Here is a 15,151-nt window from a genome sequence, read left to right as displayed (position 1 = left end):
AACATGTATATTTGATGGGATCATCACTGGTTCCCAAAATAAGATTCAGAATCAGAACGAACTCAACTTCCAACTCTACTGCGTTTGTGTCTGTGTACTGCTTGTGTTACTCACCATGGGAAATAGTTGATCCGTACCCTGTTCTTATAAATCACAATGCCGGCGGACATCACCCCAATAAGTATCTCTGTGTTACTCTGGTCCTGAAAAAGGTTAAAAAGAATAACTGAGCAAAAAAAAGATAAATACTGAAAAATACTTCAGATGGGAGAAACATTTTTTTATTTTTTTAGACAGGCATTGTCGCTGCTTAAAAACAACAAATCGCATGGACACGAATGGCGAAAAACAAGAGCAAATGCTTATGAGACAGTTGGGAAAAAAAGACACACGGTCTATTCCAACAACTAATGGCCTATACTCTGCTTTTTATCCTGACATTGGACACAATGTGAAGGCTGTGTCATGATGCTGTATTTGATAGTGAGTATTTCAGCCTTGGAGCTAACCTTTGTACAATGTGTAACTAAGACTAAATTCAGCTCAGAACATTGAATCGAACGGATCACTTGGCAACTCTGCAATTATTGTGTGTCACTTCTGCATTGCGCGAATAACCTGCAGCTGCGCTCACCTATGCTCCACTAATAAGCTTGTCTAAATAGCCGATAAAGTTAAAGTGGGTGGCGTCTTGGTTTGGTTTGGTTTGGTTTAGTTTATTTGAACATGAAGGTTACAATGGAATACATCTCATGAATCATTCTTTGACAGTTACACATGTCCAAAAGGAGTAGGAAGAAGCAAAGCTTATTTAATCCTACCCCCATCTATTACAACACTTCCTGCGTTCCATGTCATGTTTTCTGTGGTAATCAGGATAATAATACATAATAGATGAGACAAGCTAGATGACAGTAAGACCAAAAAAAAAAATAATATATAAGTTAAATATGAATAAAGAAAGAATTTTTTCCTTTTTTTTTCTTTTTTCTTTTCCCTTCCCCCTTTTTTTCTCTTTTCTTTTTCTCCTCCCCTTTCCTTAAAAAACAAAAGCAAAAAAATAATAATAATAATACATATACATACATATACATATATACAAAAATATATATATATATATATATATATATATATATATATATATATATATATATATATGCACGCACATGTAACGAACCCGTCTTATGCATACTGTAGTAAAAAGTAATATTTTTGGAGCATTTTTTTTTAATCACAGTAATACAGAAGGAGGAGGCAGACATACTGTACGATGACAATCTAAGAGGCCATATGGTTTTTGCTTAGGGTAAAAAAATAAAACAGGAAGAACAGATAACGCCACACACACACACACACACACACACACACACACGCACACACACGCACACACACACACGCACACACACACACTGGCATGAACAGAGGCAGATCAAACCTTACTTACTCTTGCATAGTGCAGCTCTACCCCGTAGAGCTCTAGCGTACGTGCTGTGTTCAGATAATTAAACTCCGACTGGGCAGGAGATAGACCACTGGGAGAGAGAGAGAGGGAGAGACAAAGAGTAAAAAGACAAGCCAAGGATCAGGGACGATGGAGCAGCAGGAGGGATGGCGACATTGCAGGAAGTGTAAGTGTGTGTTAACTAAGAAGACATATGGAAAAGGTGCGGTTGAGCCATATGTGGAGAATAAAACAAAACAAAATAGTAGGCATTGACAGAAATAATGGCTGGGAGAGAGAGTTTGTGGTGGTGAACAAGCTGACCGCGGAATTACCGGTAATTGCTTGTACTGCAACATACTCATTAGCGACTGATATTGGCATAAAAATCGTTTCATATTGATATCGGTCTTTCTGTCGATAATGATGTTGGCGCACAGGTGATGACGCGCTCCACACAGCAACAAGTCTGAAAGTATTTCCAAATTTCGTCTTCGTATTGTAAATATGCAAATGGAAAATGGGAGGAATTATGGCATCTTCCTTTAAGAGGCCCCTTTAATATTAAATAACACTTTTTATCCTTAGGTCCCTAAATGGTGTTTTTCATAAAAGTGTAATAAAAATGCAACTCCCCCCTCCCCCACTTTCACCAACTTAGACCAAAACATAGATACTAGGGATGTTCGATATTGGCTTTTTTGTCAATAACCGATATGCCGATATTATCCAACTCTCAATTTCCGATTCCGATATCAACCGATGCCGATATGTGTAATCACATGTCTCCTGTTATGGAATTGACACACTGTGGTGAACCACAATATCTATCTACTGTATCTATCTATCTATCTATCTATCTACTGTATCTATCTATCTATCTATCTATCTATCTATCTATCTATCTATCTATCTATCCTCAAGGGCTTTAATACTTCTAATCTAATATCACAGCTCAGGAAGAATCACTCGGAGCGACATGCAGCTAGTATACCTGCAAAATAATAAGCCACGGGAGACGTGCTGAATATGCCCAATTTATAATTTTGCTGATGGCATTTGTCCAGAGTTTTATACATTTCAATTTACTTTGTTCTTATACGGATGTTTGTGCCACACTGAAATGTGCAGCTTTAAAACTGCAGGTTGCCAGCATTATTTAATTGCATTTTTATTGGTGAATTTATTAAGACTAACCTGTCTTACTTGTTGATTGTAGGCGACAGTTAGAGGGAAGAGCTGCTGACAATATCGGTATTGGTGATGAATTGCTGGACAATATCGGTATGGATATCAACTAAGAAAGGCAATATCTAGCATCATCATCTCATCAAATAACCCACAGCAGTACAGTATGGCAAAGGGCAAGCAAACACTGTATGCTAGATGATGAACAGATACTTGATTTGAGCACAAAGTCATATTTTCAAGGACTACAATTCTGGATTTACCTGTGCTGCTGGTGATGTTTGGCAACCTCTTTATGGAAGTCTTGTGGGGGGTTGGGGATAAAGCAATAGTCAGACAGATAGCCCAGAGGATGCTCCGTCTCATTATAGTCCCCTAATTCAGCTACACAGAGAGGGAAAGACGAAAAAAGTGGAATATTAACGTCAGATATTTTCAAGTGACTGTGCTGCAATGGGCTGCTGGTATTATACCCAAAATAAAAGCTTGAATAAGAGCAGTTTGTTTGTTATTTTCTAGTTACAAGGCCACACCACAATAACCAACACTACTCGGTGTAAAAAAAAAAAAAAAAAAAAAAAAAGAGAGGCCAATGTATCACCAACGATTTGTGTGGGGCTGGTAATGTAAATTAAACATTCACTAACAACATAGAGGACATTTAAGAGCGTTTGTTTTTCGGGAAGATAAAATATCAGAGGGGAAATTGCTCCCTTGTCTCTCAGGCATCAGAGAAAGGACGCATGGATCAAATTCCCAATGCCATTAGCTCAATAGCTCGCAGTTGAAGTTCAAAAGCATCAATTCACTCAAGTAGTCCCTGGACTAAGCTACATGTCTGCAGCCTAAGCATATTGACAAATAAATCAATTCCAGCCCACCCGCTTATTGATGCGCGTATAACTCCAGGGAGAAATCCATGTTGAGTCGATAGCTCCAGTCTGAGACTAGTGTTGGTTGCAGTTATTACTTTAACACGCTTCAGTTCAGCTTGCATCAGCTCAGGCTTTCAATAATGAGCAGTAAAGCGTAAACAAGCTGTTCAGCTCACCATTTCACGTGATGGATTTATGTGTGCTGATGGTAATTTAGTGCACGCTTCACCTTTGAGCACCTTTTCCTGACATTATGTTGACTGCCTCACTGGTGTCAAGAGCGCTCAATTGACATGGCATTAGGCACAATCTAACACCAGTTATTGTATCCATCTCTTGAAGCTTAAAAAAAAAAGAGCAAAACCAAACTAAACATCAATCACTGTAACTTTACATATACTGTATATATATATATATATATATACACACATTTGTAAATTTAAATGTGTAAAATGTATACATTTTCTATGCCGTTTGTCCTCACTAGGGTTGCGGCGGTATGCTAGAGCCTATCCCAGCTGACTTTGAGCATAAGGGGGGGTACGCCGTGGACTGGTCGCCAGCAAATTGCAGAAATTGTTCATTGTAATTGTACTGTAACTGTATTGTAATGAAATTGTATCATAATTGTAATTATATTTATGTTAACTGTACGATGGCAACAGTAAAATATATTACAGAAGTTTGCTGAGGATTTCAGACCGTTTTTGGTCAATTGTAAGCAAGATAGACTCACAGCGTTTCAGAATGAGGCTTTAATGCAGGATTTAGTTTGATCAGTGCTGGCACGTGGGCCAAGCTGGCTGAATTAGCAGCATATGCAGCTGCTTCGAGCTGGTTTTTCCCTAAGCAAACATTTATCTGCATGATCTGGCTGGCACAGAGTGAAGTGAGAATTGAGCTGCAGAGCATGTTTGTGTTTTTCCTGTGTAAAAGCAGTAGTGTCACCATGTTGGTGGAGTAGGCCAAATCTCCTCTCTGACCTACATAGTGTGCAAGCCCACAAAATCTGAGTGAGAGAAGTAGCGAAAAATCAGAGGGGGCAAAGGGGGGAAGGGAAATGCACCACAAGAGGATGAGCACAACCCATACACAGCACATCACATCACGAACATCTGTCAGAAAAACAAAGACCATAACCTGCAGTAAAATATGATGAGGCTTCCTTTGTGTTAGGTGTAGTACAGGGCTGTTCATTTGGCCTATCAGGCCAGTTGTGACCCATAAATGATATGCGAGTGGCCCATGAGTTCAGTTCAAAACTTGGGAGCGACTAATGCAGAGCAGATTCCTAAAAACAGCAAAGTGGTTTTGTCATATAGTGGCGCCAAAAAGTGTTTGCCCCTTTCCTGATTTTTTTTTTTGGCATTATTTAAATATTAGTCAATGACAACATTATTAAGGGAGAGAAAAAAAATCTAAACCTACATGGCCCTGTGTGGAAAAAGGGAGTGTCCCCCAGTTAAAACCTATCGTAACTGTGGTTTATCACACCTCAGTTCAATTTCTCTAACCACACCCAAGCCTGATGCATACCACTCCTGTTCTCAATCAAGAAATCACTTACATAAGACCTGCCTGCCAAAGTGAAGTAGATCAAAAAATCCTCAAAAGTTAGACATCGTGCCGAGATCTAAAGAAATTTGGGAACAAATGAGAAAGAAAGTAATGGAGATCTATCAGCGTGGAAAAAGTAAAAAAAAAAATTCTAAAGCTTTGGGACTCCAGTGAACCACAGTGAGAGCCATTATCCACACATGGTGGAAACATGGGACAATGGTGAACCTTCCCAGGAGTGATATTACCCCAAGACTGCAGGGACAACTCATCCAAGAGATCACAAAGACCCCACGACAACATCCAAAGAACTGCAGGCCTCACTTGAAGTCAGTGTTCATGACTCCACCATAAGAAAGACACTAGGCAAAAACGAAAACCAAACGAAAACCACGGCTGAACAAAAAGAACATTAAGGCTTGTCTCAATTTTGCCAGAAAACATCTTGATGATCCGCAAGACCTTTGGGAAAATAGTCTTACATCTGGCGGAAAATTAACGCCTCATTTCAGAAAAACAACATCATACCAACAGTAAAACATGGTGGTGGGAGTGTGACAGAACTTGGGTTCTGCAGCAGAACAATGATGCACCAGCAAGCCCACCTCTGAATGGCTGAAGAAAAACAAAATGAAGACTTTGGAGTGGCCTAGTCAAAGTCCTGACCTGAATTCTATTGAGATGCTGTGGCGTGACCTTAAAAAAGCGGTTCGTGCTGGAAAACAATGTGGGTGAATTACAATTACAATTCTGCAAAGATTGTGGGCCAAAATTCCTCCACCAACTCATTAATTATCGTAAATGCTGGATTACAGTTGTTGCTGCTAAGGGTGGCCCAACCAGTTATTAGGTTTAGGGGGCAATCACTTTTTCACACAGGGCTATGTAGGTGTGGATTTTTTTTTAACCCTTAATAATAAAAAGTTTCATTTAAAAACTGCATTTTGTGTTCAGTTGTGTTGCCATTGACTAATATTTAAATTTGTTTGATGACCTGAAACATTTCAGTGTGACACATGCAAAAAAATAAGAAACCAGGAAGGGGGTAAACACTTTCACACCACTGTAGAGGCTCTTTGACTTGCATTTTTTTAGTGTAGGTCCTTAAAAACAGTGGAGCTCTCCTGTTATCTTTGACTAGTGTTTTAGTCCTTGAAACAGCAGAGCACGCCACTCCTGTCCTATAGAGGATCTTTGACTAGTGTTTTTTTTTTTTTTGCAGTCGATCCTTAAAAAAAGCACAGCACCCTGTCATATAGACAGGATCTTTGACTAGTGTTTTTGCAGAAGATCCTTCCAAACAGCAGAGAGCTCCTGTCATATAGACAGGACCTTTGATTAGTGTTTTTGCAGTAAAGAGCACAACGGTCTTGGCATTTAGAGGATCTGACAACTGTTTTTTCAGAAGGTTCTTCAAAACAGCCGACCATCCTGTCATATCGACAGCATCTTTGACTAGCATTTTTTCAGTAGGTCCTTAAAAACAGCAGAGTGGTACTGTCATCTACTGTAGAGCAGTGGTTCCCAAAGTTTCTACAGTCGCGTACCCCCTTCAGGCATTTGATCTGAAGCACCCTATCATATAGAAAGGCTCTTTGACTCATGTTTTTGCACAAAATCCTTGAAAACAGCAGAGCACCCAATCATATAAAGTGGATCTTTGCCCAGAGTTTTTGCAGAAGCTTCTTAAAAACAGCAGAGCGGTCCTCTCATAGAAGATCTTCGACGAGCATAAACGTATTGCTTCCGTTTTAATGTATGACGTTATTAATGACTATTAGCCTTGCATTGACATTATATACTAAATAAGAATAACAGTGAAGGGAGAAGTGATAACGGTTGTCTCATTTTGGTTGCCCACTGAGATCTGCACACATCTGCACCACTAAGGACCGCAAGTGTGGCCTCAACCTCCCTGCATACTCAGGTAAAGTGCCATTAATAACAGACCACAGCTTAATTGAATAGTAATGGCTTGTGAGCAGCAGCCATAAGGGCACTGGACCAACCACAGCCATTACTTTTAACAGTGTGTGTACATAAAGAGTGGCTTAATGAATTGGATTTCAATCATAATGAAGAGAGAGTGTATCCAGGGAGCACTACTTACATTGGACAGCATAGGAAGCCAAAAGTGCGGCTGTGTTGTGAGGACAGGGCAATCTGGAGACCGAAAGAGAACACACATACACACTCAGAATTGGGATTTGGAGCCATACAAACACAAGCTGAGTTTTTCTTTTTTCTTTTTTTTTTAAACAAAGATTTATGTCCTTGCGATACACAAATGTGAGCCAACATACGCAATTTTGATACTTTACACTACAAGAAAAGGCATAATATCAGACAGCCTACACAAGGCCAACACACTCACCTTCCAGTTAATATGTCCTGCTTGATCTGGAGGAAATATTGGTACCTAGAAGGAAAAACACAAGGGATACAAAATTTAGACCATGTCTCAAAGACACAAAATGTGAACATATTTAAAAATTACAATCTGCTACAGTATATAGTGTATGGACTGATAAATTATGATTTGCTGCCAACCGCATGCAAATAAATACCATGCAGGAAAATGCTCATCACAATTGAAATACTCATAGTATATTTAAGGGCCAAAAATTATTATAACAGCATGACTTGTTTGCTGTGTTATTTCCTGACAAAAGACCAATACATACTGGATATTTGCAATAATAAGCAGTCCATGCACAAATAAAAAAACCCAAAACATCTTACCGTGTGTATTCTTCCTGAAGTTTACTAGGATCTGCCACAAAAAATTTGACTCTGAAGCTCAAGTTGTGGGGGGAACCTCCTGGCAGAAAATGAAGAGACAGAGGAGATAGCGGAGGTTGGTGAGAAGAAGAGCTGTTTTCGTCGGCGAAATGACAGAATTAACCTGATCGAGAAAGTGTGTGGAATATTGACACTATCTGACTCAAACTTAGGGACTGAGACAACTGTTTACACTACCAAAAACATGCTTTCATAAAACCTGAAACGTTTGCTACTACTATTTAAACAGCAATGACAGTGTGGCATTGAATAAGTATTTCAGGAAGAAAGCTAGAGAAGCGCTCGTAGAGAGCAGACCTCCGCCAAGCGCCATAGTTCCCTCCATAATGTGATTCACACCAAAATTATAATCCTGCATTTTTTGGATCAGTCTTTGATATTTTGGAGAGCCTGTTGGAAACTTATCCTGTATTTTTTTTCCAAGTGCTCTGACCATTTTTTGTGGAGTTATTGCACAAATACCGAAAATGGTCCTCTCTTGCAATGTTAAAGAATCCTTTAAAAAATTCCTGGATCCAGACGGTGATCCAGATCACACCCAAAATTTAATCAGTTCTTCCATATCCCATTTCCAACAATTCCTGAAAAGTTCATCCAAATCCATTCAGAATTTTTCAGGTTTTTTTGAACACAAACAAAAAGATAAATAACGGCAAAAACAGAACCTCTGGCAATATCAAAAACATTGGCTGAGGGCAGGCACTTCTAAGCATATGACTGTTGGCCACGGTAAGGTGACAAATTTTTACCAACAAGAGACTGAGGGCAGCAAGAAAACGAAGCACTGCAGCCAAGTGGCAAATGTAGGGTAGAGTCAACCCTCAATTTTCATATGCCCCACGTTTCATAAGATCCGATTTTCGTCTAAAATTTCAGTAAAAATGTTGCATCAGTTTTCGTACCATATCGCATGTAACTAACTAGTCCCCACGTGCAAGGTGTAGTTTTGCCTGTCACACTCACTTGGCTGCAGCAGAGAAGACGACACAGCGCAAGAAACTAAACATTTTTTTACACCATGGTAAGCTGTGACTTTGAAAAACAATATAACACTACACTTCTGTGCCCCATGAGAATAACGTCCTAGCGGAAACAACCTGTCAGGGTCCGTCAAGGAGAACAATTCTATTTTTTTCCCACACAGGTTTTAGACAGCGCATTATAGCATTTTAAAGTGTAAATTATCTTTGTAAGATACACAAAGGTAAATGCAACTGTTAATCCACATGTCCAGCATTATCTAATGTAAGACTATTGTACAGCGTTTTAAAGTGAAATAAAGATATATGCAACTGCTAACTCGGATGTCCATCATTGCTACTACACAGCGCCCCACTTCACTTCATGCTTCCATGCAGGATTTGCAGGGGCTCATACAGTCACAAGTTAATGTCTTCATTAAAATCATTTTGAAAATGTTCCAAGTAATGTATTTAGTTGTAATTTTATGTAATGCGTGTTTTCAAAGCTGCTCCATTGTTACATCAAATGTAGTTTAGTCCCTTGTATTAAGTTTAGTAACTCGATGCATGTTGTGATTATTTCTTATTTTGTTTGTAGTCAACTTTGTTTTCGCTTTTTAATGTTTGCTTCAGCACTTGCAAGAATGTATGTTCATTTATAGTATATATGTGCATACCAATGCTCTTATTTCGTACATCAGCCCATGTATACTGTATATGATAGCAGCTTTTTTCAGCCCCCAGTATTGGTGTCCACATCGGCCTCAAAAATCCCATATCAGTCAGGGTCTAATTCCCAAACAAGACCCCAAGGTACTAAAACTCCTCCACTTGGGGCAAGATCTCATCCTCCAACCCGGATATGGCACCCTGTTCAAGACGAGAACCATGGATTTTTTGGACATGGAGGTGCTGATTTTAATCACAACCATAATTATTCACTATAAAAGTTATTTTTTGTTAATATTTTGGAATGGATTAATTGACTTTACATTATTTGCTATGGAAAAAAAGGCTTTGGTTTTCATCAGATCTTTTGGAACAAATTAATAACGAAAAGTATTGTATAATATTGCAGTGTCGAGAGCTTTTGTTCGTATATGCTCAAATGCTATAATCTGCTCATCCAATGAGCGTGCAGAAGTGATTTGCGTCGGCCATACTGTATCGGCAGAGCAAGCTTTTAACCTCAACTGATACAATTTGAAATGCATTCATCGTGTGCGCAGCTGTGGTGACCTAACCGTGTCGAATAAAGGGACACTGTAAATGTATAAAATGCGTAAGCTTACGCATTATGTGCCATGTAAAAATAAAACACTCCACAGTTGAAATGAAGTTCAAGCATTTCTACATAACTGCAGATCTGCAATGGTGGTATCGGAGTAGTGCTTGATTGTTTCACAGCTTGATGTCACATAACGTAAACTACTTACTATCAAATTTAAGAGCAGAGTTGAAATGGAGTTTAATCATTGCTTGAGGTAGCCTCAACATTTGAAAACATATCATGTGGACTGGCTAATATTGCTCGAGGTGGAGAGAAGATTTTCAGCCTTCGCTAAGGTCAGACTACAGACTGCAACATCACGCAGCTGGTGAATTCTGAAATGTGACATTTATTCAGACTTGACAGATCCTGGCTTTAGTGGTTGCTGGAAAATGGTGTGAGGTGCTTGGTAAAAGTGGTATGTTGTGGATTTCACCTACTTTTTAACTGCTTCCTGATGGGCTTGTTGGGATCGAGCCAGCGCTGTAAAATATTGATTGAGAGACACTTAGAAACACCATAACGCTTCCACAGCACGACTACATCACCTAAATTATTCACCAATGGCCGCACACACACAAGCACATACAAACACACACACAGACCTGACAAAAATTTGCAAACACTATGTGTAGCAATACAAACACACTTGCATACCATATACACACACACACACACACACACACACACACACACACACACACACACACACACACACACACACACACACACACACAAATGCTTGCAACCAATGGTTTGGATAAATATTTATGCACCAAGCATGGCATTATATGACTGGTGTTTATATGCATCCTTATGCACTGAAACTAATTTAAGACGACCTCTCATTGGCGTCAAATGAATCGCATTCATCACACTCTCACAACTAGATTATCAAAACATGATACTGACCGGGGTATCTGAGGAGTCATCTGCCAAGTGCAGGCCAAAGTAGTCTCTTTCGGTCAGCTCCAGGTGCTTGAAGACAGCATCCTGCAAGATCTGCCCATGATCTGACTTCTGCAAATACGGTCACAAAAGAGACAATTCATTAAAAGTACGACCATAATACTGCAAAACTGAGATGTAGCGTAGTGTTTAAAAAAAAAAAAAAAAAGGGGGATGCGTTCCTTTGCTCCAATCTCTGAGGTATGTCCTTGTCAGCTTGCTGTTACTGAACTTCACAAGACAGTCGGGGAGGAACTAATTAAATCATATCTCATTCAGTGGAACTTCACTGGAAGTGCCATGTTGTATAAAAGCATGGCGCTGAAAAGACCATCCCCCCCCCCATACTTGTCTACAGCATTTAAGTGTGCACTGATAAACATATTTATCAACATTATTCTCTGTCTGCAACATAACATGCCCAGAGAATTAAACTCATGATTGCCTGAGGGATGCTGTGGTAGTGTGGAGTCTCTTAAAAAACAAAATAAAATAAAATACAGACTGTGTGACAAACACAACATGGCAGTGACTACGGAGTGATGAAATAACAGGATCCGGGAGTTTTTGACATGAGTTTTAGGATAAACAAACTACAGGAGAGACAAATACAGACAGATCGAGATGAATTCCAAATGTGGGTTTGTAGCTACAGTACATATATGAATCAGTCATCTAACCTACGATTTTGAGAAGAATAATAAGCGAATCAAATTAGTTGTCTGACATCTTGGTTATCACATTTAATGGGTTTCCTGGACTAGTTGTCGGGGTCATTCATTTTGTCAACAGCAGAGAGTACCAACCGTTTATTTGAAGGTGGCATCAACATGACGTTAATTGGGTGACTTATATATATATATATATACATACATATATTTGTTCCTTTTTTTCTGTGTATGCTCCATGATGTATGGAAATTAAATTGATGCTCTTGCTTTTTTTTTTCCAGACCGATTATTTTGTTTGAAATTTGGCAAATACGAGAAGTTATGTCTTCAATGCCACAAGAGTTCCTTGTGAAATCAGTTGATTCGGTTCCCAGGCGACTTCAGAAGCTGGTGGAAAAGACTGGCACCGATACAGAATTTTTAAATACTACATGCTGTACACCAACGTTCCCCACAAACTGCGCGGATTTTGTGTTCTCGGCGCACAGCAAGTCCTTGCAGCGCAACAAAACTGTAAATAAAGTAAACACATCACTATTCTGTACCATTCTGCAATGTAACTCAGCGAGTGATAGGCGACAAAAAGCGGTAACAACACAATGAACCTCTGTTTTACAGAAAAATGACGTCACCGATCAGTTGCCATCCCGTCGCCGTCAAGTGACATGCCAACTTAATATCTGACTATTTCGAAGGACATGGCTCACCCCAGTCGACATTCTCCTTATATTTTGTTGTCTTATACTCCGTGACTCGTAGAAGTAATCCCACTTCGTTGTGTTACATCGTTTTCACCAAGTGATCTGTTCCCGTCTGGTTTAAACTATTTACTAATCGAACAATTTTTTTTTCCAACCCACCAAAAAAACAACAACAAAAAAACTCATGTTGAATTCATGCATCTATCTGCAAGGATGTGTGCAAACAGGAATATAGTAAAGGGTAATAACAAATGATACTTTTTTTCCTGAGGGGGTAAAATTTGTTCAAGATGCACACAGTCTCTAAGGGTGCCACAATTTGAGCATATATGACACAAACAGTCTGATTTCAGAACATGTGGGTTGCTGTTGCATATTTACTATGCACCTATATGTGGCATATACTGTATGACCAGCAGTTCATTGATTGACACTGTAATTCATAGCACATAATTCCATGAGAGCGGGGCAAAGGGGAGAAGATAACACAAGTGGAGCAGAAATTTACACCTGATCCTGCTGAAAGCAAGTGTGAGTATGTAACCACGCTATCAGGGCTCTTGCGCACGCACACACGCACTCACTGCCCTACCGTGCTTACGTCCACCACTCTTTTCCCTGGTGACACACTTTTACAGCCCAGTGCGTGAACATGCGTGAGTGTGTGAATGTATGTGCAAGGCACAAGCAGACTGATGGCTGACAGTTGGCTTGTTGATATGGCAGCCTCAAGAATCACCAGCCGTCTATTAGCCCTGTGTGTGCGCGCGTGTCTTGTTTAGTGGGAGTCGACTGACACTGTCTGACACAGTGTGTGCCTTGCGCTTCATTTCTTTACTGTTCACTTCACCATCACATCTGAATTCTTTAGAAAAATACCCCTTATTGTTCCATTTTGCACTGAATATCGTCAATAATCAGATATTGCTTTGGTATAGGACAATAAACCTTGGAAGTTGGCTGCAGATCACTTGTACAGTGAACCTCGATAGATAGAGGTCAAACGAGCCCATCACTTCACTGGGACTGCAATTAGCAGGTGGACATAATGTGATGTATATCAATTTTCCTTGTTGTGACATGTTATATATTTTTATTAACTGAACCCCTGCTGTGTCATTTTGATTATATTTTACACAGACGACACTGTTGTACATTGTAAATTTCCATGAATAAGAGTTGATATTTGTTTCACATGTAGAGGATAATATGAGCTTTTCTGCAAAAATTGCATCCCATCAAAACATTTTCATAAAGGCTTCATTCCCTTCAGAGGCATGTCAGTAACTTCCACAATTTATAATGCAGCTTCTCAAGTCAGATGTGCAGGTGCTTTGAGCTCTTATTTTATTCCTCGTTCACAGGCAAACATTCATCACAACAGCATTCAAAGGAAATGTGCAGAGGGAAAAAACAGTCGTGCATTGCCAAAGCAGGGGCGAGAACATGGGCAAGCATGTCGACGCATTCTTTCTGCTCCTTTTCCACAACAAACTACAAGAGCATGCTCCATATTTTGGAGAGCCGGATGGGCTGAAGTAAGCATGACATCATACAGAGCAACATGAGAAATAAATAGCACGTTAAAAGACAGGGAGTGTGCACCAACACACACAATGAGAGAAAGTACGAAGACAGCGAGTCATAGAGGAAAAGACAAAAGTGAGCAGCGAAGAGAAAAAAAAGTGATTGACGACGCGGCTGAATGAGACAAACACGCTTTGTGGTTCTCTTCATCAGTCTACCGAGATCACTGACAGCAATAGTGTCTGCATGCGTGAGAGCGAGAGAGACGTGGTCACAGAGAACACCCGGACATTAAAAGCGAAAATAGAAAAGATTATGACTCCATATCAGGGTTGTTTTTTTTCAACTAAGAGCGTTTCTTCATTGAGCAAATCTCAAGTAGAACTACCAGAAAAATGAGCCGATGACACAAAAAACGGAAGTGTTACCATTTTCTATAACATCTTCATTCTTTTTTTATTAATAGTTTAAAAAATATAGCGGAAGTCCAGGATCCAACAGGGCAGCTTTCATTTTTACTTCTGGAATCAAGACCTGGCCAAAATATCCAACTGTATTTTTAACTATAAATTGCATTTGTTTTCATAATTTGGCTGGTCCTGCAGCTTATAGTCAAGTGCGACTTATGCACTCAAATTTTTAAGACCAGTTGAAAAATGGAAAGAATTTACATTTTGCACTGTTGGATCTTACAGAGGTTCCAAGCAGAGCTTCAAAATGTAAAAAGAAGAAATGGGAGTGAGACAAAAAAGGTTTTGAGTAAGCAATTTATTGCAAACAACCATTAAACTGTAATAGCTAATCAGCTGATCAAAAGTTTAAAAATATAAATACAATGTTCAAAAAAGGACTCAATAATGAGTAGCTGCGTCATTCTTCTAATTACCTCAAAATGGGTTTGGCCATGCTTGATGTGTTTCCAGGAGGCTAGTGGGAATGTTGCTCCAGGTGGTAAAGATGGCTTCACGGAGGGCATCCAATGTCTGGTACTGATGTCCATCTTGCAAACGTCCCTTGCCATCCATGCCCAAATGTTCTCAATTGATTTAGATCAGGGGAACACGCAGGACGGTCCAAAAGAGTGATGTTATTCCTCCGGAAGGAGTTCTTTGTCAGGCGAGCATTGTGAACTGCAGCGTTGAAGTCATGAGGGATGCCCCCTGCAACATCTCCACATATCCATATTGACGCCCCTGCACAACCTGAAGC

General features: G+C 39.6%; 1 protein-coding gene across 4 annotated transcripts in view; it reads right to left on the bottom strand.

The window, feature by feature from the left end:
• The window catches only part of ptpn4a (protein tyrosine phosphatase non-receptor type 4a), an 88,138-nt gene that overhangs the window by 30,625 nt on the left and 42,362 nt on the right, over nt 1–15,151 (bottom strand). For 3 of the 4 annotated variants that reach the window (XR_008572380.1, XM_054786326.1, XM_054786325.1), the window contains exons 3-10: nt 11,008–11,115; nt 10,536–10,578; nt 7,804–7,882; nt 7,436–7,480; nt 7,172–7,224; nt 2,893–3,013; nt 1,445–1,532; nt 115–203 (exon numbers count right to left, since the gene is read on the bottom strand). Coding sequence is in view for 3 of the 4 variants with exons in the window: in XM_054786326.1 (XP_054642301.1) it covers nt 115–203; nt 1,445–1,532; nt 2,893–3,013; nt 7,172–7,224; nt 7,436–7,480; nt 7,804–7,882; nt 10,536–10,578; nt 11,008–11,115 (626 nt within the window). In the remaining variant the exon portion in view is untranslated. The remainder of the gene's footprint in view (nt 1–114; nt 204–1,444; nt 1,533–2,892; nt 3,014–7,171; nt 7,225–7,435; nt 7,481–7,803; nt 7,883–10,535; nt 10,579–11,007; nt 11,116–15,151) is intronic. The other variant, XM_054786327.1, reaches the window with a different exon arrangement.

The sequence above is a fragment of the Dunckerocampus dactyliophorus genome, chromosome 9 (assembly GCF_027744805.1).
Source record: "Dunckerocampus dactyliophorus isolate RoL2022-P2 chromosome 9, RoL_Ddac_1.1, whole genome shotgun sequence".
Taxonomy (NCBI): Eukaryota; Metazoa; Chordata; class Actinopteri; order Syngnathiformes; family Syngnathidae; genus Dunckerocampus; species Dunckerocampus dactyliophorus.
The sequence above is the reverse complement of the archived record's forward strand: the minus strand, read 5'-3'. Positions and strand labels throughout refer to the sequence as shown.